The sequence below is a fragment of the Bombina bombina genome, chromosome 5 (genome assembly GCF_027579735.1).
Source record: "Bombina bombina isolate aBomBom1 chromosome 5, aBomBom1.pri, whole genome shotgun sequence".
Lineage (NCBI taxonomy): Eukaryota > Metazoa > Chordata > Amphibia > Anura > Bombinatoridae > Bombina > Bombina bombina.
Window position 1 is genome coordinate 873,913,295 of NC_069503.1, and position 24,728 is coordinate 873,938,022.

General features: G+C 39.1%; 1 protein-coding gene across 1 annotated transcript in view; it reads left to right on the plus strand.

Annotated features, from left to right (window-relative positions):
• SPIDR (scaffold protein involved in DNA repair) overlaps window positions 1–24,728 on the plus strand; it is a 1,635,101-nt gene that overhangs the window by 79,511 nt on the left and 1,530,862 nt on the right. Inside the window, exon 2 of the mRNA XM_053715026.1 lies at window positions 11,409–11,579. Coding sequence (XP_053571001.1) covers window positions 11,409–11,579 — 171 coding nt within the window. The remainder of the gene's footprint in view (window positions 1–11,408; window positions 11,580–24,728) is intronic.

Genomic DNA, 24,728 nt, shown 5'->3' on the forward strand with positions numbered 1-24,728 from the left:
ACTAGGGCTGTGGCTTCCACATGGGCCTTCAAGAACGAGGCTTCTGTTGACCAGATATGTAAGGCAGCGACTTGGTCTTCACTGCACACTTTTGCCAAATTTTACAAATTTGATACTTTTGCTTCTTCGGAGGCTATTTTTGGGAGAAAAGTTTTGCAAGCCGTGGTGCCTTCCGTTTAGGTAACCTGATTTGCTCCCTCCCTTCATCCGTGTCCTAAAGCTTTGGTATTGGTTCCCACAAGTAAGGATGACGCCGTGGACCGGACACACCAATGTTGGAGAAAATAGAATTTATGCTTACCTGATAAATTACTTTCTCCAACGGTGTGTCCGGTCCACGGCCCGCCCTGGTTTTTTTAATCAGGTCTGATGAATTATTTTCTCTAACTACAGTCACCACGGTATCATATGGTTTCTCCTATATATTTCCTCCTGTCCGTCAGTCGAATGACTGGGGTGGGCGGAGCCTAGGAGGGACTATATGGCCAGCTTTGCTGGGACTCTTTGCCATTTCCTGTTGGGGAAGAGATATCCCACAAGTAAGGATGACGCCGTGGACCGGACACACCGTTGGAGAAAGTAATTTATCAGGTAAGCATAAATTCTGTTTTCTTTTTTGTCTGCAGCTATTTTGCAACTGAACTGGTGTTTTAGTGTAACTGCCTAATTTAAATTGAATTTTATTTCAAAATGATCTGCAGAAAATGTTTTACTAAAAAATGTCATCGCAGAAAGTGAAGAAAAGTTATGCCTCTGGGTTTATACTCTTGATATCCTTTGTAGAAGGAGCTGCAATGCACTGCTGGGAGCTAGCTGAACACATCAGCTAAGCCAATGACAAGATGCATTTGTATATATGCAGCCACCAATCAGCAGGTAGCTTCCAGACCTTTGAAAAAGCCACGTTACGTGGCGAAACATGTCAGGGACGTTAGGGCAATGGTGAGGAGTCCTAGGAGCTCCTGTGTTTTTAGCAAGCCTTAAGCTACCGATTCAATTACTGTAGTCTTTTTCACTCAATTTATTCGAAGTCTACTGAGAGCTAGGAATGGTTCAATATTTACATTTGATCCGGCTAGCCAAGTGTCACTGATAATCATGTTGTACTAATTAACCTAGCACCCGAGAACGCTGGAGAGCATATTACTCTCCCAGACAGTTAACGGTTACAGCTGTAAATTTAGTCAGTATACCTAATATCACGGATTACATGTATGTACCAAACTGTGATTTATATAAGCATATCAATTTTTTAGAAAAATAGCCGCAAATGTCAGTATACGCTAATGCATAAACAGTCACGAATGTGCAGTTAGGTCGTTGCAACATTATTTAAGATTGAAACTATTAGACACAAGTGTGTGTAAAAAGATAGACACAGCTAACCTCTTACAAAACTGAGCAGGCAAATAAGATCCTGTGAATCACTATTACATGACAGGACATAAGCTACTGTGATTTTTATTAAAACTCTCTAGACCGAAATTTGTATAAGAGTGTAAAAACTGAGACACAGATAACCTTTCAGACAACTGAATAAACACAGTACACTGATAAACTGCCTTGTATAATTTATAAGAGGGTTGAAGCTGGTAACATACCTAATTTAACGACAAATTATATTGCTTAAATTGAGATATATACAAGTTTATTACACACTATAAGCAGCGAATACAGGCACAGTCTAATGCTAAAACACTCTGCTGAATTATTAATATATAACAGAGCAAATGAGAAATATTTGGATTGTGTTATGCATGTAAGAGTGACACCAGTACACGCCAATACACAAACAGTCTTGCGAACCACTAATACTTAACAGTGTATTTGAAACACTGCATCAATATTTAATAATTTGACTGAAATAGGTATACGCGTGGGAACAAATATTTAGTTTATGTTTGATATGCTTGTGGGTGTGACATCAGCACACACTAATACATAAACAGTCTTGTGCATTATTATTATACAACAGTGTAGTTGAGACACTGTTTCATTATTTAATACTCAGACTGAAACACATACATATGTGGGAAGAGAGATACAATCAACCTCTCAGACAATCGAGCGAAGAAAGATTATATTTTTATAACTGCTCTTTCTCTGTAGGTGGTTAAACCTGGTAATATATCCAACTTAACCGGTAACACTTACACTCAATTTAAGGTATACATAAGTATAGTATACACAGACAACAGCGAATAGTAAGCAGGTTAATTAACTGCAACCCAAATTATATATTATATATAGGAGTATTTGTAGAAGTAATTCAAGTATTCTGTACAGTGACACGACATAGCCAAATAGACTACAATCGGTACATAAGTGTGTTTTTAAAGTTTTTTCCTATTTTATTTTCGAACCCCAATAAAAGTTAAATTTTAATTATAGTCAAGTGTATGTCTCTTCCACACTTGGATTTCATTTTTTGATCTCTCGTTATTAAAATGACTCAATAAGTGACCTGTGAGTGCTTCCAAGTGTATTCTTTTCCTTTCTTGCTCCAGCTTCCAGTAGTGCTTTGCTGCTCCTAAGCCTCCGTAGGTTTTCTTTTCAACAATGGATAGCAAACAAAATTAAGCAAATTAGATAATAGAAGTACATTCGACAGCTGTTTTAAAATTGTTCGCTCTGTCTGAAACATAAAAAAAAATAAAAAATTAAAAAGTTTCATGTTGCTTTAAAGCAGTGGTCTCAAAGTACCGGCCCTGGGGCCATATGCGACCCTCAAAATAGTTTAAACTGGCCCTCCCTTGTTTATTGGGTAAATTATTAACTTGGGCCCCATCCATTTTATTTAGGGTTCTAAGAGGTGTTACTGGTCAATTTAGGCACTCACAAGATAAATATAAAGAAAAGCATGCATTGTCCAGTGTAGACTCCCATTATGCACTGTTTAGATAAATGTCACTTTTTATTCAGTTCCAGAATGATCACTTCACTTTGCACTCACAAGATAAATATACACTGTGTATGTCTATTGTGGACTACAGCTCCTACTATGCACTACTACTTTGGTAAATGTCACTTCAAGTCTCTAGTATATCCAGTTCCAGAGCACTCACTCAAGTGGCCCCCACGGGAGAACACTTGGCCAGTGACCCCCGGATACAATGAGGTTAATACCCCTTCGTAAAAAGGGACACTCTACTACAGAATGTTTATTGTTTAAAAAGTTTTGCATAACCAACACGGATATATTAATATACTTTTTACCTCTGTGATAACCTTGTAGCTAAGCCCCCACAGACTGCTCCTTATTTCACTTCTTTTGACAGACGTGCATTTTAGCCAACCAGTGCTGACTCCTAGGTAACTCCACGAGAGTGAGCACAATGTTATCTATATGACACACATGAACAAGCTCTGTCTAGCTGTGAAAAACTGTCAAAATGAGCTAAGAGGATGCCTTCAAGGGCTTAGAAATTAGCATATGAGCCTACCTAGGTTTAACTTTCAACAAAGAATACCAAAAGAACAAAGCAAATTTGATGAAAAAAGTAAATTGGAATGTGATTTAAAATTTCATGCCCTATCTGACTGTCCCTTTAAATATTCTGTTTTACATGACAAAGGCTGAAGCTTTCCCAAATACGACTTGACGTTTTAAATTGCAGATATCATGATTTATTTTGTGTGTGTTGACACATCACTTGATTTTGTAGCGTGCTGTATCTTTGTATTAGTATGTTTTTGTTTTCCAGATTTAAGAAAACATACTTGTTGATTTGTAGGCAAACTTATTGCCAGCATAGAAATATATTTGTTCTTTAGTTGATCAGATGACTCAGATGGAAGGTATTTGCACAATTTTCAATGGCATAATTATTTTGAAAATGATTTATGGAAAACAGACCATGTTGTTAGAGAAAATAAGATTTTTGTTTTTAATTATCCTGCTAATCCTGCATAAAGGGGAAATAAAAGTGCAAAACATTAAGCATTTTATTATAGCACTATTACTAGCACCTGTTCTAGTTTAGCAGTGCACTTACCTAGCTAAACACATCTGCTTGGCCAATAATGAGGCATATGTACATAGTCACCAATGACCAGATATAATAAAGCCATAATTAAACTTTTCTGAGTAAGACAAAGGGTTGCTTTAAAAAATATTTATTAAAGGCATAGAGACATATTTTGCTTTTACTTTCAATTTACTGCTCTGATAGCTTTTTAAAGAATGCTATAAGTGTATTTCTAGTGGGTTTGTCTAATATAAAAATCAATGTATTCCACAACCTTAGAGGAAGGGAACCACTCAGAGGATTTGGGGTGTTTAAATCCTCTGGTTTAAACATAGGATTCCCTAAACTGGCAGACGGAACATTTTGCAGACTTTCTGAGACTTTTAAATATTCGTCATAATCGGAATCCTCCAACGAATCCTCAGAAAAATCTGAGAATTCTTTATACTCATCTGAACCCAACTCCTCCTCAGAGGAATAAATGTAGTTGCAATTAGATGGGAGAGTACTAAAAGAGACAGAGTGAGATCTTTTGAGACTGAGGCACCTATGTTCTAAAGCTGTCCACGCTGGTGAGATGCTCGTAAATAGAACCGATATCCTCACACTCAGGAATTGCCAGTCAGGGATGAAGATAGGATACTGTATGCCATAAAAAAGCCTTTATTGACAATTGCTCATAAAAGGACTGAAAACGTCTAGGTGGACAGGTCAAATGCGTTTCATTTGTTCTCAACTTTCTCAATGACCTCTGGTGAGATGCTCTAAGACATCTCGTTAGTAGTACAAGCTACCTGAAATAATTTTATAAAGGCAAATTTTAGCTTGATAGCTGCTTATCTTGCTATGCAGGGTTATAGATGTGAAGGATAAAAACTTACATTGCATTCTAATGCTCAAAAAAGCCCCCAAAGACTTTGTGAGGTTTCTCTTCAAGACGGCGAGTTTTTGATCATCAGACCCTAAGTCTTGCTGGTTCTGTATCTGACAGAAACATCCTGCCATATGACTCTAAGCACAGACAGAAGTACTATGCTAGATTGCTGCCGGCTAGCAGTGCTGGTGCTCTTATGAAAAGTGAAATGTCTGAAAAAATTATACTATGAGCCTCTTTAGTGTTTTATAACTTGGGAGAAGCATTTAAATGTTTCTAGGTGCTTGGGGTTGCTCAAAAGAGGCTGCAGGCTCGCATGAGCAAACTTGCAGCCTAGACTTAAGAAGCACAGCTGCTAGGGGGTGGCATGTTAAATATGGGGAAACAATACCTGGCATACAGGGGTCGTAGACGTATGCCCCTGTCTGCCTGACTTTGATAAATCTGGCCCATCATGTTTTGCATAGAAGCCGGGGGGTGGGGGTTGAATTTCCTCAGGTTGGGACATAAGTATATGGAGAAGAATAAATACAATTTTTTTGTAATAATATTTATTAAAATTGAAAATAAAGGTGAGCCAAGCACAAAAAGAGTGAGGAAAAAAATAAAAGGAAAAATACCTTAAGAGAAAGGGGAGGCACTAAGTGGCTGAGATTAAAATTACAGTTGGGAAGAGAAAATAAAAATAAAATGTTTACAAACCAATGCAACTTTGTAACCAAGAGAAGATTAATAATGAGGAGAAACTGATATGACTGAGAAGGCAGAGCGCAGTCGGAAGAAGGTGGGGAAACTGATTTGGTGGTCGGAGATGGGACGGGACAATGGAGACCGCCCAACTTACGACATTACAAGATGGATAATTGAAGAACGAACAGCCGGAAATGTAAGCTGAAGGTGAAAACAGAAGAAAGCTCAAACCGAAGAGAGAAAAGAAGAATGGGTATAAAGAACTAAGATAATGGAGAAAAAGAATAATAGGAACGGATAAACAAACGGCAGGTTTGGAAAAAAATATTTTTTTTTTCTGACAACGGGAAAAATTATAAAAGAAAAAGCATATAAAGGGATAAGCAAAACGGTAAAGGCAAAAACAGCAAATGCAGAGGAGAAAAGAAATATGAATATATGTTAAGAAGAAAGGATAATAATATGAGTGACTGAAAGTAAGAAAAGTAATATGCATTTTAAGGCAAAGCAGCCCCATTTTTATTATTTAACAGCCCACATACACACATTCATATGCACTCACACCACATACACGCCCACTCATATGCACACACCCCAAACATACACCCACTCATATGCACACACCCCAAACATACACCCACTCATATGCATACACGTCATACATACACCCACATAGACCACATAGGCCTGGGCATTTTAAGGCAAAGCAGCCCCATTTTTTATTTAACAGCCCACATACACACACTCATATGCACGCATACCACACATAGCTCATCAGTGACTTCCCTTAGGAGCGGCCCATCTAAGTTACCTATTGATGATAGTGTGGTCTCTGACTCTGACTATTATTCTGAGGATAGTCTCTCTCAGTCTCAGGACCCTGCTGCTGTGGAAGAGGTTGTACCCTTTAATTTCAGGCTTGAGCATATCCATGCCTTATTACAGGAGATTTTAATTGCTTTAGAGGTTGAGGGTTGTCCTGCTACAGCCAAGCAACCTGTTAAGAGGATTAATACATTTATTAAGGCAGCTCCTAAGCAGCATTTTTCTTTTTCCATGCCCGATTCAGTTTTTTAATTTATTTCTAAGAAATGGCAGAAGCCGAGTATTTATTTTGTTACATCTACCACATTTCAATCTATGTTTCCTATCCGTTCTGTTAATACATAGATTTGGAAAACTGTTTCTAAGGTAGATGCAGCTATTTCTATCTTGATCAGGTACACCACTATTTCTTTGAACAATAGTTCCTCTTTTAAGGATCGTTTAGATAGAAACCTTAAAGGTTTTCATAGGCAATCCTTTCTGGTTTTATGTTTAGACCTGTGATCAGTGTTGCCTGCGTCACCACTGCTGTTTGGTGTGTTAATCTTTCAGAACTTGTTTCAGGGGAAACCACTATGGATGAGATTTAGGATCACATTCTCCTGAGAACAGCAAATTTCTTTATTTGTAAAGCAGTAGGGGAAATGATTCATATTAATTCTAAGAATACTACATTAGCTATTTTAGTTAGACTAGCTTTGTGGCTTAAGTCTTTGTCTGCAGATATGGTTTCTATGTGCAGACTGCTTTCTCTTTCCTCTCAGGGTAAATATCTGTTTGGGCTTGGATTGGATGCTTTTATTACCACAGTCACTGGGGTTAAGGGATATTCTTCTGCCCCAGGATAAGAATTCTAAGGCTAAGCTGAGATCTTCATGGTGTTTTCGTATATTTAGGCACTCTAAGGCTCAGGATGATTCTCCCTCTGCCCAGATATAGGGCTACTCCAAATCCTCCTGCAAGTCTAACTCTCCTTGGTTCTAAAACAAACAGTCCATGAAATCTACCTCAGCTCCCAAGACTGGATGAAGATGTGGCCCCCAGACCATTCTTGGTGGGGGGGTGGGGGGGTGGGGACAGGTTGAGTCCATTTTAGGAGGTTTGGGAGAGATCTTTTCAGGATCCATGGGTATTAAAAAGAAATAATAATCATTTCCCAGGGGTACTGAATGAGCTTTTGTTCAAGGCCTCCTTGGGGGAGGTTCCTTCTGTCTCGAGTTTTTTTAAAGGCCCAAGCGTTTTTGGCTTGTGTGAGAGATCTGGAATTAATGGATTACTCCAGTGCCAACACAAGAATTAAATCTTAAATTATAGTAGCAAAAAAAGAGGGTACTTTTGGCCTCTCTTGAATCTCAAAATATTGAGCAAATTCCTGAAATCTTCTACTTCCAAGATGGAATGGGCTGCACTGTTAAGTCAGGATCAAACTGATATACTACAGGAAAGTTCTTCTCTGTGAAAGGCACATGTTTAGCAAAAAGAGGCTGCTTCTTGTGTGGTAACTAGCCATAAAACAAGCTATTATACTATTGTTTGTTCCCAGGTTTTTATTTATATTTATAATAAGGTCTGTAAATAAACTTTTTTTTGCGTGTTGTTCTCACAAATGATACCATTGAAATTAGTTTAGAATTCATAGAGTTCTTCAATTCCTGTAGGAAGGCCTAGATATAGGTATATCAGCCAGTTCATAGAAGAGTCAGATTTAGGCTTTTTCTGTTTTGTTTCATAGGAAAATTGCTAAAATTCCAGATTTTCAGGCCTTTGTTCAAGATCTGATCAGAATTAAACAAAATATTTGTTCAGTTTCTCCTCCTTGGAATCATAATCCGGTTTTAAGCGTTCTTCAAACTCCTCCTTTGAGCAGATGCATGATTTAGACTTTCAGCTTTTATCCTGGAAGTTGATTTTTCTTCTAGCTATTTCTTCGGCTAGGGAGGTCTTTGAGCTTTCAGCTTTGTCACGCAAACCTAATTTTCTGATTTTTCATCAGCATAAGGCTGTTTTTCGCACTAGCTATTCTTTTTTTCCTAGTTAGTATCTACAGATACAATCAATCAGGAAATTGTGGTTCCTTTTTTCCTAGTTAGTATCTACAGATACAATCAATCAGGAAATTGTGGTTCCTTTTTTTTTTTGCCTGCTCCTAAGAATTCTAAGGAGCGTCTTCTTCCCAGCTTGGATGTTGTAACAGCTCTTAAATATTATGTGGAAGCCACAAAAGATTTTAGACTTTCTTCTTTTCTTTTTTTTACTTTTTCTGGGCCTCACAAAGGTCAGAAAGTTATGGCTGTTACTTTATCAGCTGGGATTAAAGCTTTAATTCACAAGGCGTATTTAGTTGCGGGGAAAACTTCCCTTGATCGCATTACTGCCTATTCCACTAGAGCAGTTGCTACTTCTTGGACCTTTCGTTATAAGGCTTTTATTGATCATAATTGTAAGGCAGCTACTTGGTCGCCTTTACTCACTTTTAAAACATTTTTCACTTTGATGTGTATGTTTCTTCTTAGGCTGCTTTTAGCAGGAAAGTTCTACGGGCCGTAGTGCCTGAATAGTAACATTTTGCCTTCACTGTTTGTTCCCACTATTCACGGTGGTCTAGTGGACTCCACTGCATGTGTATTGATTCCTACACCTGATGACTTGTGAGATCACACCATCTGATAGAAAACTCAATTGATGCTTACCTGATTAATTTCTTTCATGATGGTTAGTCACCCTTTGCCTTACCCTTTCTTTTTGTTTTTTTCCTCATCTACTTTGTATGTATGACTGAGGATCATGGTAAGTGGCAGTGATTTAAAGCTGTGGTGTGTGGGGGTGTATTTTGGTTTCTCTTAGAAGCCAGAAGGGGAATATTCCCACTAGTGATGACTCATGGATTTTCACCATCATGAAAGAAATTCTATTATCAAGTAAGCATAGATTTTTATTTTTTTTCTTTACATATGATAATTATAAGGGTTGCGTTTTAGTAAATAATACTTTTCGCTGTAACTTCTCTTAACCAAATTATACTCTTTAACAGTTCTCACATTATATATATATATATATATATATATATATATATATTATATTTCCTTCTTGTTAAAGGGGAGATTCCGCTCCAATTCTTATTGGATAACAGTCCAATAATAAAGTTTAAATTAATTTAACAACCCTGTTATATGTATATGTTTGTCATTTTATATCCCACAATGCTCAAGATGTTTGTAGAGTGTAATTTATATCCCACAATGCTCAAGATGTTTGTAGAGTGTAATTTATATCCCACAATGCTCAAAATGGAAAGTCTTTTGCTCTAGCCCCAAAATGTAGGTTGTACTTTCACATCTTCAGATTACCTTGAATCTCTGGATTAGATGCAGATAGTTTAAAGCACCAATCTTACCGGGTGTGTGTGGCCTACTTCACAGGCAGTACCTTTAGAGCATGCAGGACAATGTCCGTTTCTTACTTTCACCATGGTTCTGTCGAGTGCCTTTGTTTTGAAGACTGCCGTGTCAGAACAGCAGTGATTACTCTGTGCGCTTCAGTGAACAGGCCTAGGCACTAGTGATGCCTAACGTGGCAGGTCTGCAGAATGAGAAATCACTACAGGTCTACTGAGGGACTGCTTTCAGTCATTTACATCTTCCCGCTCAAGGGTAAACATTGCAGGGAACGCCTGTTAGTTGGGTGTCTCTAATTGTGGGAGCAATGGAGTATTTCTCTTGCGACTATCTCCTTCATGCTCCTCCCACCAGAACCTGAGATGTGCAGTAGGGATTTAACTCCTCCATTGCCTCAAATGTGCATTGATTTAAATTGTAATTTCCACTTGCATTTGTGTATTAACCCCTTTGAATGAAAGACAGCAGAGGGCATTAAGGAGATTAATTACAATGTATTCTACTTCCTTGATCGCTACCTTTCCTGGGCTAATTTTCATTGTCTTTCACTAACCATTCTGTCAAAGACTCATGCACAGGGATTTTCAGACAGCAGAGTAGGTAAGTGGATATGACAAGAAGCTGTGCAGTGAATGTCACAAAGGTAACAAAAGTGGCATCTGAGACCTGGACCTCATGGTGACTGCTAATCTTCTTCAAAGACAAAGCATATATCCAGTTTACTAGGTCCTAGGGCCTTATTTGTGGGTGCCCTGGCCTCCACTATTTATTGAATAATTTAAAGGGTAATTTAAAGGGAATGTAAAGTGAACACGACTGCCTCACGGCATTGTATAGACTTTTAAAAATGAACCTGAGTTTAATTCATGAAATTTTTGATATTTATTTATTTTCTTACATTTTTACCTTTTTACTGCTCCGCTCATAAGCGCAGCTCTCCTGCCCGCCATATTGTCTAATTGATTGGTAGATGAAGATTCTTAAAACAACTAATCGTTGTTTCCCTCCCGGGCCGTGACGTTTATGCAAAGGGGCTGAACGACCCGGGGGGGGGGGGGGAACAAGGAGTAGTAGTTTTAAGAATCGTCATCTGTCAATCAATAAGACAATATGGCGGTTGGGAGAGCTGCGCTTATTGTCGGAGCAGTAAAAAGGTAAAAATGTAATGAATTAAACTCAGGTTCATTTTTAAAAGTCTATACAATGCTGTGAGGCAGTCGTGTTCACTTTACATTCACTTTAAGTGACTGGACATAGCCATATGCCTATGGGATGAGTCTTGCAGGGGCAAACTGAAGAGAGCAATGTGGGGAAATAAAACAAAAATGCATTTCCTGCATAAAGAGGTGCACCTAGCATATACCTAGTCTGCAAAGGAGAAACAATTTTTTTTTTAATAGAAAGTCATCCTACACTATCTCTCTAGTTAATTAGTGATGATCGGCAATTTACTAGATTTGGTATGAATGTCATAATCTTGAATGTATGTGGATGGAAGTTTTATGTTTTTCTCTTGATCTTAGGCCCCTTTACCCTATGATAGTGTTGTTCTTGCTGAGATCTTTCAAAACTTTTCATTGCTTTAAATAGCGATGCTCACTGTTTTGGACACGCTTAGCATTGACATATTTTTTTGTTTTCTATTTTTTTTTGTAGAACAAGAGATCTGGTGATAAAATATATGCATTTTTCCCTGGTGAAGAACCTTGGCACGGAGGAAAAAAACCTGCGTTGGAGCCGGTACTGGAGCCGGTACTGGAGCCATCGTCCATCAGCAGAGCTTGGGAGAGATGTGGGGACGGATTTCAAAGTGGTCAAGCAGATGAGGTAAATTGTCTTTAGGTCCAAAGAGGATAGCAAAGTGTTTTTCCTTTAGTGTAAAGCATCTGTATATGCCACCCTTTGGACATTTAAAGATTATGCAGTGTTTTCCACAGAAAATGTTGCCAGCCGGGTAGCATTATGAAGCAGCCAGATGGGGGCAGTGTAATACTTAGCAAAATTATAAACAAATTTATAAATGTTACTTAGCTATCTTAAAGTACAAATTGATTGCATAAGTTAAAATAAATAGTTAATGATAATTTGTGCAACAATCAAAAAATATCTTCTAATTTTTAGTTTAATATTGGCTTAAATTGTAGCCCAGTGATCAGTAAAATCAGCCAGTGTGCTCACTTAACCCCTTAATGACCGAGGACGTGCAGTGTACGTCCTCAGAAAAAAGGCAGTTAACGCCTGAGGACGTACCCTGCACGTCCTCGGTGTGGAAAGCAGCTGGAAGCGATTCTGCTCGCTTCCAGCTGCTTTCCGGTTATTGCAGTGATGCCTCGATATGGAGGCATCCTGCAATAACCTTTTACAGCCATCCGATGCAGAGAGAGCCACTCTATGGCCCTCTCTGCACCGGACATCGATGGCCGGTATCGTTGGTGGGTGGGAGCCGGTGTGGGAGGTGGGTGGCGGCCATCGATGGCCCTGGTCATGTGGAGGGGGGCGGGATCGTGGGCGGGGAAGTCCGGGGGAGCGCGCGGGCGCGCGCACGTGCACAAGGGGGCGGGCGCGTGCACGGGGAGGGAGCGGGTGGGAACCGCTACACTACAGAAAAAATGTGTCCCAAAACAAAATAAAAGTGGGACATTTAATGTAAAAAAAAAAACCCCTTAGGTGTCATTTAGGTGGTGGGGGTTGGTCCGTGGGGGGGGAGAGCTACACTACAGAAAAATAAAAATAATAAAAAAATAAAAATAAACATTTGATTGTGCAAACTGGGTACTGGCAGACAGCTGCCAGTACCCAAGATGGCCCCCAATAAGGCTGAGGGGGAGGCTTAGAGAGCTGTTTTGGGGGGGATCAGGGAGGTTGGGGGTTAAGGGGGGGGATCCTAAACACAGCATATGTAAATATGCTTTTTTTTTATTTACAAAAAAAAAAAAAACTTTTATTTTAGTACTGGCAGACTTTCTGCCAGTACTTAAGATGGCAGGGACAATTGTGAGGTGGGGGAGGGAAGGGAGCTGTTTGGGAGGGATCAGGGGGTGGGATGTGTCAGGTGGGAGGCTGATCTCTACACTAAAGCTAAAATTTACCCTGCAAGCTCTCTACAAACTACCTAATTAACCCCTTCACTGCTAGCCATAATACACGTGTGATGCGCAGCAGCATTTAGCGACTTTCTAATTACCAAAAAGCAACGCCAAAGTCATATATGTCTGCTATTTCTGAACAAAGGGCATCCCAGAGAAGCATTTACAACCATTTGTGCCATAATTGCATAAGCTGTTTGTAAATAATTTCAGTGAGAAACCTAAAATTGTGAAAAAATTAACGTTTTTTTTAATTTGATCGCATTTGGCGGTGAAATGGTGGCATGAAATATACCAAAATGGGCCTAGATCAATACTTGGGGTTGTCTACTACACTACACTAAAGCTAAAATTAACCGTGGAAGCTCCCTACATGCTCCCTAATTAACCCCTTCACTGCTGGGCATAATACACGTATTGTGCGCAGTGGCATTTAGCAGCCTTCTAATTACCAAAAAGCAAAGCCAAAGCCATATATGTCTGCTATTTCTGAACAAAGGGGATCCCAGAGAAGCATCTACAACCATTTATGCTATAATTGCATAAGTTGTTTGTAAATAATTTCAGTGAGAAACCTAAAGTTTGTGAAAAAAATTGTGAAAAAGTGAACAATTTTTTTTATTTTATCGCATTTGGCGGTGAAATGGTGGCATGAAATATACCAAAATGGGCCTAGATCAATACTTTGGGATGTCTTCGAAAAAAAATATATACATGTCAATGGATATTCAGGGATTCCTGAAAGATATTAGTGTTCCAATGTAACTAGCGCTAATTTTGAAAAAAAGTGGTTTGGAAATAGCAAAGTGCTACTTGTATTTATGGCCCTATAAAGGATGTGACAACACTGCAAGCAATGCAGCGCGAGGCAAAGCAGCTGCTTCGCGTCGCATCGCTTCTGAAGTTCAAATATTTCATCTCTGAGCGCTTAGCTACGCGACCTGACGCAGCAGAGTGCTCAGAGATGAAAAGGCAGGACACACTGAGCGCACACAGCTGCATGTACACGCTGCGCGTCGCTCCGTTTGCAGTGTGTCACAGCCTTTACTTGCAAAAAAAGCAAAGAACATGTAAACATTGGGTATTTCTAAACTCAGGACAAAATTTAGAAACTATTTAGCATGGGTGTTTTTTGGTGGTTGTAGATGTGTAACAGATTTTGGGGGTCAAAGTTAGAAAAAGTGTGTTTTTTTCCATTTTTTCATCATATTTTATAATGTTTTTTATAGTAAATTATAAGATATGATGAAAATAATGGTATCTTTTGAAAGTCCATTTAATGGCGAGAAAAACGGTATATAATATGTGTGGGTACAGTAAATGAGTAAGAGGAAAATTACAGCTAAACACAAACACCGCAAAAATGTAAAAATAGCCTTGATCCCAAACGGACAGAAAATGGAAAAGTGCTGCGGTCATTAAGGGGTTAAGGGATATGAAACCCAACATTTTTCTTTCATGATTCAGATAGACCATACATTTGTAAATAACTTTTTTTTTCTAATACTTAGTGCAGAATTATACAACATTAGCTTAGCGCTGGCTTTATAAAACAAAGGGCTGCATAGATATTTTCCTAAGAAAATGACCTTAACAGAACGCCGCTCCTTGCTCTACTGAGCGGGTCTGTTTTTTTCAGAAGCACATCGTGGCACGCTGTCTATTCACAGCCGACCCGACCGCGCCATTAAACTCAATCTAGCTCGCTCCCGCTCTGGTATTCCCCTCCTGTTATAGTTGAGAGTGGCGTACGTAATCTATTATGTAGGAAGCATCAATTACCAACATTAACTAAATAGTATTGGTTTAGCAAAATAGTATCAACTCATTACTGTTTCCAGTGCAATTAAACAAAGTTTCTAATTCCCCATGGATTACTGCTCTGTATACACTAGTGGAGCGTATCAATGCACTCAGGCTTGAGCCGTTAAATAAACAAGGCCATAGTATCTGCAATACCTAGCCAATATTTATATAGGGCATCGCCCGGATTGGTTAACAACTCTGTTATTCTATTGAGGTAGTAGGTTGAATATTGAAGCTAATAGCTGATTAATTTAAAAACTAGGATACCCATAACTCCTGTACAATCCCCCCTTAACATGTTTCGCCTTGCGGCTTTTTAAAAAGTGGAGGGCCGCCCCTTTTGCAGCTTTATCGTTGGGGAGTGTTTGCACTTCCACCTCTCAAACATAGCTCCAATTAAACCAGCTCCATGGTTACGCTCATACTTTATCAAAGTGAAGGTATTCTTAATTTATGTTTATGCTTACTTGCTGCATCTGTTTTTAGGTTTCATTGCAACCCATTTTAAACAATTTAATAAAGTTTGACATTTTAATTATCCTTTCACGTACTTCATCTCCATTTGAGGGAAGAGTGCTCACTAGAGTATCCTGTCCAGCTTCTTTGCTGGAACTGTAAATAATGTATATGTTTTTGATACTTAGCACCGTTGAACACTAACCATAAGAGTATTCATAAACGCTATAACCTTGATAGTGTTCCCTCTGCATTTACAAGAGTAGTGCCATTGTTTCTTTCTAGTAAGAAAACGCTTGGTCACCTGGCAGTTCCAGGTTTCTTAATTAGAGCACACTTATTAAACCAATACCATGGCTAACATGCAAAACAGACTGAATAGGCAACAGAAAAGATTCACAGATTTGAATGAAGTGTTCAACACACCAGCAGTAACATAACTGATAGAATGGAACAGGCCTTGAGAGAAATACATACAATATTCATAAACAGGATAAAATATGGTGGAGCAATAACATTTTTGACAAATACATAAAGATCTTATTCCAAGAGGTTTAACAATTCAAATTTTCCCAGCATTTGAATGAATTTAAAGATCCAAGCTTGAATACTGAATGGGAAGAGGCTCTGTCTGAATGCTCTGTTAAAATGATAAAGATAATGCAGAGTATGACCGATTAGAAGAGATTATCAAAGAGCAAAATAACCAGCTTAAAGAATTTGAAAGCTTGACAGATTTTGAAACCAGATATAAAAGATACCAGAAAGAACTGGATAAATACGAGGCGGACATTAAACATAATAACCAAACAAAACTCAATAGAGATATATCTGACTTTGCTAACAAGAGAGTATACAAATGGGGAAAGATATTTGGATCCAATAACCAAAGACCATCTAGGGTACAAATAATAGAAAGCGATATCTCTGAAACAGAAAGTGATGAATCTGAAAGAAGTAATAGTGAAAATGAACAGAATTCCCCTACTATGTCCAATATGGTAACTAGACAAGAAAGACGCAAAAGGAAGATTTTCTCTTGTTAAGTGTATCCAGTCCACGGATCATCCATTACTTATGGGATATTCTCCTTCCCAACAGGAAGTTGCAAGAGTTCTGTCATGATCCGGTGTACATGCGCTCAGGAAACAGACCCTCGGGACAGTGGTAGGGATTTGAAGACACCGACCCCTGACCCGGGGAAGAGTATCCTGGACGTGGATAGATGATATTCTGTGATTCATAGTTGCTAGAGGTTATTGAAGAATTAATGGAGGGTGCAATATTTGTTTACAATATATTCTGGCTTCACTGTGAGTTATAATTAGTTAACAGGAGAAGCTGCAGGATTCAATGAGAGAAATATATAGCAATGTTCAGGCTCCAAAGTAAACAGGTAGAAGTTTGATACTTAGATGCAAACTAAGGTTTGTTGTAGGTTCACAGTACATAATGTTTTATAAGGTTGTATGTCAGGGTTAAACACAGCAGCACAAGTGATAAACAGGTTGCAAGTCTTAGGCATTAATTACTGTTTAGTGCATATATATGCAAACTTGGTTTGTTGCAGGTTCACAGTACATAATATTATAAAGAGCTGTATTTCAGTAATTAGCAGAGCAGCACAGGTGAAAGTTAAGTTTAAGGCATCAATTACTGTTTGAACATATATTGGAGAATCACATGAAAGCTTTTAACTGAACATAAAGATGCAGAGTTCTGAATAGCAGCAGGATATTTCAGCAATAACAACTTGTAGCAGAGAAATAGTTATAAAGTTCTGAGTAAGATGCTGTTGTAATTAGAGAGTGATGGTAAGCAAAAGCATAGTTGATTTATAATAAAGTTCAGAGATTAAGTAGCTGTGTCCAGGTAACAGAGTGGAGATATTTTTGATACTTGCGGTTTGATGATATTTAGCATAGGTAATAGAAAATGCTGTATCTTGGAATAGTTGGTAAGTTCAAGCAGAAAACTGACACAAGCCTCTGTTCAGGATCACACTTCAATGTTAATGCAAAGCACATTAGATCTGAGAAGGCTTAAAAAGAGGCTGAGGTAAACAGGTGCATGAATGATTAATCAGGCAGGCAAGCAAGCTGAATGTGAATACGGCCCAAATGCAGCAGTCAGAGAAGGAAGTCTTAAAAGGATAGTGACATTAGGCTGAGATATGTTACAGATCGCCCTCCTTAAAGGCGACCTCCGGGCGCCCAACACAATCCAAAAGGAGAGAGAACAAAAATGATATGGAGAACCGGTAGTAGGTGTATGGAGGTAGTGAGTCCAATCGGAAATCAAGAAAGGAGGGTTGGAGATCTCTTGAAAAAGTTGAATGACGAAGTAAAGGCCATGTAATTCAGGTATCAAAAGATCTTGAAAATGATGAGAGCAAAACTTGAAGTCAACTTTTTTGTAGTCATCGTGAGAATGCATGAATGTAACATACAATGAGGTTCCTACCACAGAATCATCCTGAGGGTAGATAGGCGGATGTTCTTCATGATAGATGACCATGTACATAGCCAATGAAAAGGCAGCCAGTCCTAGAGATATGAATAGGCTTTCCTCAGCTTCAGAAATCGAGATGCAGTATTCTGGATTGATAACCAGATTAACCACCTTTGGGTCAGAGATTTGAGTATCCTCAGAATTAACCTCTTGGCTGAGGATTAGATATACTCCAAAAGAAAAAGCTATAGCCACTTCTTCTAACGCAATAGCAGTGCTTTCTTCAAAGTAGGAGATAGGAGTGTAGAGTGCAAGATTTGTCCAGTTCTTGCCATCTTCTAATTCAATATGAAATGTCTCCTTACTGGATTCAGAATCAAAAGTGTCCTCACTAAGAACAGGTATATGAATGCCCACCCCAGGGCAGGGTTCAGGAATATCCTCAATAGGATCAAGTGTAGGAATGCCCTCACCAGGGCAAGGTTCAGTTATATCCTCAGTAGGATCAGGTGAAGGAATACCCATGCCAGGGCATGGTTCGGAAGTACCCACATCTGTGCAAGGTTCAGGAATATCTTCAATAGGATCAAGTGTAGGAATGCCCTCACCAGGGCAAGGTTCAGGAATATCCTCAGTAGGATCGGGTGAAGGAATGCCCATGCCAGGGCAAGGTTCAACTATAGAGAAAGAAAAAGAACCCACTTTAGAGCCAGGAACCATACTCTCTTCTGAGCAGAGGGCAAGGCTTTCTTCAGGGTTCATAAACGAAGAATTAACAAGATCCACTTTAGAGCCAAGAACCATACTCGCTTCTGAGTAGAGGGCATGGCTATCTTCAGGATCAAGTATTATTACACCTATTTCTGGGTTAAACAAAGGAATACCCATACCAGGGTCAAAACCAGGAGAGTCCACCCTGATGTCAGGTTTAGTAGTATAATCATGGAAAACAGGAACAGGAATGTGCACTGGGGAATCTTCTTGAAGAACTTTTGTACAAGTTTCAGGGTCAAGAATGTCCACTTGCGAACTTGGTTCTAAGTTGTCCTCACAGGATTCAGTATCAATAATTCCTGTACAGGAAACTGATGTAGTAGAAAATGTAGGTTGGTGCAAAGTATCTCCCAAGGGAAACAATTTCTTAGATGTAGTAACAGAAGAATTTTGAGAAGGTGAAGTGTATTGAAATATGCCACACTCAGGTAGATGCGGAGGAATTGTGACACAAGATTCTATCTGAGAAGTTATCTGGAGTTCAGCAGGCATGCTTATTTGAGTTTGAATATCAGAGCTAAATTCTCCAGGGATTATCTCTGGTAAACTGAAAGGTTGTATATCTGGAACAGAATTATCTTTTGTTTCTAGCACAGGATTTATAGACATTGAGGCAGCATGAGTGGGATGCAAGAAATCAATAGTTGGAAACAGTTTTTGTAGTTGTTGTAGAGTCTGAGAAGAGATACCATTAGATGCTTTAAGAACAGACAGATGGTGACTAGAGACATCATCCAGCTCGGTGTTGACAGTGTCATGAGGCAAGAGAGGGTCTGGTACAACAGAAACTAAAACAGGAGATTCAGGCTGAGTTTCCTCTTTGCACTTCTGATTTTCTGTAGGCTGAAAGATTTTCTTCTTCTTCTTCTTCTTCTTTTTCTTAGAGAGCTTAGATAACTGATCTTTCTTCCCAGTATGAGGCTTCTTAGGTTGTGCCATTGTGGCTTGTAGTAAGGTTGAGAACAGAAATCCTCTTCATCACTGGATGCATAATTCTGATGTAATAAATCTGCATAGTAGTTTAGGGGACCTTTTCTCCAAACAGCAGTCTGTAAACCAGATGTCTTTTCTTCCGGCTCTGAATCTGTCCAATCTAACGATTCCATGGGAATATCAGAAATAGGAAGATCAGTATTTCCATGAGAGGTTTCATGATGGGAGCTGTCTGTATCATCCATATTGTAAATATAACAACCAAGGATGTCATTATAGCCAATAGGTTGAGGTTTTGTCTGAGTTTGTGGCGAATTAAAGTTGCGCTCATACCAGTCTAATGCCAGTTCAGCTGGGTCTGTGAAGTCATCCTCCTTGTTGACATATTCAGACTCAGAATCAGTATCACCAGGATAGGAATCACAAACAGGAGGAGTAGATGGTTTTCTGGAACAGTAGTCCTCTCTCTTTAAATCTTTAAAGGTCTGAATTTTTTCTGCTGAATCTATGAATGCATCCTCTTCAGCTACATAGTCAGACTCAGAATCAGTTTCACCAAAATGGAAATCACGAACATGAGGAACAGATGAAATTCTTGAATAGTGGTTCTGTCTCTTTAAATCTTTGAAAATCTGATTTTTTTTCTGCTAATTCGATGGATACATTCTCTTCATTTTCATAGTCAGATTCAGAATCAGTTTCACCAAAATGGTAAGCATGAAATTGAGGAACAGATGACATTTTAGAAAAGTGGTTCTGTCTCTTTAAATCTTTAAAAATCTGAATTTTTTCTGCTGAAGCTATGGTTAAATCCTCTTCATTTTCATAGTCAGATTCAGGATCAGTTTCACCAAAATGGTAACCACGAACATGAGTAGAGGATTAACTAGAATGGGAGTACTGTGTCTTTAAATTTTTTAAAGTTTGAAAATCTTCTGTTTTTCCTTTAGGGATTGCTTGGGTCTGAGATATGTTATTTTTTATTTTCCTTTGAGGGTCCACTACCACTGCGGATCCCTTTTTTAGGCATTAACATTCTGTCATGATCCAGTGTACATGCGCTCAGGAAACAGACCCTCGGGGCAGTGGTAGGGATTTGAAGACACCGACCCCTGACCCGGGGAAGAGTATCCTGGACGTGGATAGATGATATTCTGCGATTCATAGTTGCTAGAGGTTATTGAAGAATTAATGGAGGGTGCAATATTTGTTTACAATATATTCTGTCTTCACTGTGAGTTATAATTAGTTAACAGGAGAAGCTGCAGGATTCAATGAGAGAAATATATAGCAATGTTCAGGCTCCAAAGTAAACAGGTAGAAGTTTGATACTTAGATGCAAACTAAGGTTTGTTGTAGGTTCACAGTACATAATGTTTTATAAGGTTGTATGTCAGGGTTAAACACAGCAGCACAAGTGATAAACAGGTTGCAAGTCTTAGGCATTAATTACTGTTTAGTGCATATATATGCAAACTTGGTTTGTTGTAGGTTCACAGTACATAATGTTATAAAGAGCTGTATTTCAGTAATTAGCAGAGCAGCACAGGTGAAAGTTAAGTTTAAGGCATCAATTACTGTTTGAACATATATTGGAGAATCACATGAAAGCTTTTAACTGAACATAAAGATGCAGAGTTCTGAATAGCAGCAGGATATTTCAGCAATAACAACTTGTAGCAGAGAAATAGTTATAAAGTTCTGAGTAAGATGCTGTTGTAATTAGAGAGTGATGGTAAGCAAAAGCATAGTTTATTTATAATAAAGTTCAGAGATTGTTAAGTAGCTGGGTCCAGGAAACAGAGTGGAGATATTTTTGATACTTGCGGTTTGATGATATTTAGCATAGGTAATAGAAAATGCTGTATCTTGGAATAGTTGGTAAGTTCAAGCAGAAAACTGACACAAGCCTCTGTTCAGGATCACACTTCAATGTTAATGCAAAGCACATTAGACCTGAGAAGGCTTAAAAAGAGGCTGAGGTAAACAGGTGCATGAATGATTAATCAGGCAGGCAAGCAAGCTGAATGTGAATACTGCCCAAATGCAGCAGTCAGAGAAGGAAGTCTTAAAGGGATAGTGACATTAGTCTGAGATATGTTACAAGTTCACCCACAGCAGAGCTGCTATATAGCTCCTCCCCTAACTGCCATATCCAGTCATTCTCTTGCAACTCTCAACATAGATGGAGGTCGTAAGAGGAGTGTGGTGTTTTATAGTTAGTTTATTTCTTCAATCAAAAGTTTGTTATTTTTAAATGGTACCAGAGTGTACTGTTTATCTCAGGCAGTATTTAGAAGAAGAATCTGCCTGCGTTTTCTATGATCTTAGCAGAAGTAACTAAGATCCATTGCTGTTCTCACATATTCTGAGGAGTGAGGTAACTTCAGAGAGGGAATGGCGTGCAGGTTTTCCTGCAATAAGGTATGTGCAGTTAATATTTTTCTAGGGATGGAATTTGCTAGAAAATACTGCTGATACCGGAGTAATGTAAGTAAAGCCTTAAATGCAGTGATAGCGACTGGTATCAGGCTTACTAATAGAGATACATACTCTTATAAAAGTGTAATTTAAAACGTTTGCTGGCATGTTTAATCGTTTTTTTATATATGTTTGGTGATAAAACTTATTGGGGCCTAGTTTTTTTCCACATGGCTGGCTTAAATTTTGCTTAGAAACAGTTTCCTCAGGCTTTCCACTGTTGTAATATGAGTGGGAGGGGCCTATTTTGGCGATTTTTTTTGTGCAGTTAAAATTACAAAATGAATCATCCAGATTCCCTCAGCAGTCCCATGAATACTACAGGACATCTCTAAAGGGCTAAAAAGGCTTCCAAAATCGTTTATAGGGAAGGTAATCCACAGCACAGCTGTGGCAGTTTTGTTGTGTCTGTTAAAAAAACGTCTATGTCGTTTTTTTTTATCTGTTTTTTGCATTAAGGGTTTAATCATCCATTTGCAAGTGGGTGCAATGCTCTGTTAACTTATTACATATACTGTAAAAATTTCGTTTGATTTACTGCCTTTTTTCACTGTTTTTCAAATTTTGACAAAATTTGTTTCTCTTAAAGGCACAGTAAAGTTTTTTTATATTTGCTTGTTAACTTGATTTAAAGTGTTTTCCAAGCTTACTAGTCTCATTACTAGTCTGTACTAACATGTCTGACATAGAGGAAGCTCCTTGTTCATTATGTTTAAAAGCCATGGTGGAACCCCATCTTAGAATGTGTACCAGATGTACTGATTTCATGTTAAGCAATAAAGATCATTTTTTGTCTTTAAAAACATTATCACCAGAGGATTCTGTCGAGGGGGAAGTTATGCCGACTAACTCTCCCCACGTGTCAGACCCTTTAACTCCCGCTTCAGGGACTCACGCTCAAATGGCGCCAAGTACATCAAGGGCGCCCATAGCGTTTATTTTACCAGAGGATTCTGTCAAGGGGAAAGTTATGCCGACTAACTCTCCCCACGTGTCAGACTCTTCGACTCCCGCTTCAGGGACTCGCGCTCAAATGGCGCCAAGTACATCAAGGGCGCTCATAGCGTTTATTTTACAAGACATGGCGAAAGTTATGAATAATACTCTGGCAGCGGTATTAGTCAGACTACCTGAAATTAAAGGAAAGCTAGATAGCTCTGGGGGTAGATACAGAGCATACAGATGCGTCAAGAACCATGTCTGATACTGCCTCACAATATGCAGAAGCTGAGGGGAGCTTCAGTCTGTGGGTGATATTTTTGACTCAGGGAAGATGATTTAACCTGATTCCGATATTTCTACATTTAAAGTTTATACTTGAGATCCTCCACTTGTTGCTCAGGGAGGTTTTAGCAGCTCTGAATGACTGTGTTACAATCACAGTGCCAGAGAAATTGTGTAGACTGAATAAATACTATGCAGTGCCGGTGTGTACTGATGTTTTTCCAATACCTAAAGAGGTTTACAGAAATTATTAATAAGGAATGGGATAGACCAGGTGTGCCGTTCTCTTCCCCTCCTATTTTTAGAAAAATGTTTCTAACAGATGCCACCACACGGAACTTATGGCAGACAGTCCCTAAGGTGGAGAGAAGAGTTTCTACTCTAGCTAAGCGTACCACTATCCCTGTCGAGGACAGTTGTGCTTTTTTAGATCCAATGGATAAAAAATTAGAGGGTTACCTTAGGAAAATGTTTATTCAACAAGGTTTTATCCTGCAGCCCTTGCATGCATTGCTCCTGTCACTGCTGCTGCGGCGTTCTGGTTGGAGTCTCTGGATGAGGCTTTACAGGTAGCGATTCCATTGGATGAATATACTTGTCAAGCTTAGAGCACTTAAGCTAGCCAATTCCTTTGTTTCTGATGCCTTTGTTCATTTGACTAAACTAACGGCTAAGAATTCTGTTTTTACTATACTGGCGCGCAGAGCGCTATGGCTTATATCATGGTCAGCTGTCGTGACTTTAATAAATAAGCTTCTTAACTTCCCTTCAAGGGGCAGACCCTATTAGGGCCTGGTTTGAAGGAGATCATTGCTAATATCACTGGAGGAAAAGGTCATGCCCTTCCTCAGGACAGATCCAAATCAAGGGCCAAAAAAGTCTAATTTTCGTGCCTTTCGAAACTTCAAGGCAGGTGTGGCATCAACTTCCTCTAAGGCAAATCAAGAAGGTACTTTTGCTCAGTCCATGACGGTCTGGAGACAACCGGACCTGAAACAAAGATAAGCAGGCCAAGGAGCCTGCTGCTGCCTCTTAGACAGCATGAAGGAATGGTCCCCTATCCGGTAACGGATCCTGTAGGGGGCAAACTTTCTTTTTTCGCCCAGGCGTGGGCAAGAGATGCCCAGGATCCCTGGGCATTGGAAATTATATCCCAGAGATATCTTCTGGATTTCAAAGCTTCCCCTCCGAAAAAGGGGAGATTTTACCTTTCACAATTATCGGCACGCCAGATAAAGAAAGAGGCATTCTTACATTGTGTACGAGACCCATCCAGTTCCAAGACAGGAACAGGGACAGAGTTTTTCTCAAATCTGTTTGTGGTTCCCAAGGAGAGGGAACCTTCAGACCTATTTTGGATTTAAAGATCTTAAACAAATTCCTTAGAATTCCATCATTTAAGATGGAAACTATTCGTACCATCTTAACTATGATCCAGGAGAGTCAATAGAGGACTACAATGGATTTGAAGGATACTTATCCTCACATAACGATGCATAAGGATCACCATTGTTTTTCAGGTTTGCCTTTCTAGACAGGCATTACCAGTTTGTTGCTCTTTCCTTTGGGTTAACTACAGCCCCAAGAATCTTTATGGAGGTTCTGGGGTCGCTTTGGCGGTCCTTAGGCTGCGGGGCATAGAAGTGGCCCCTTATTTAGGCGTCGAACATCCAAATTGCCAAAGTCTCATACGGATGTAGTACTGGCATTTCTGAGATCGCAGGGGTGGAAAGTGAACAAGGAAAGAGTTCTCTATCCCCAATCT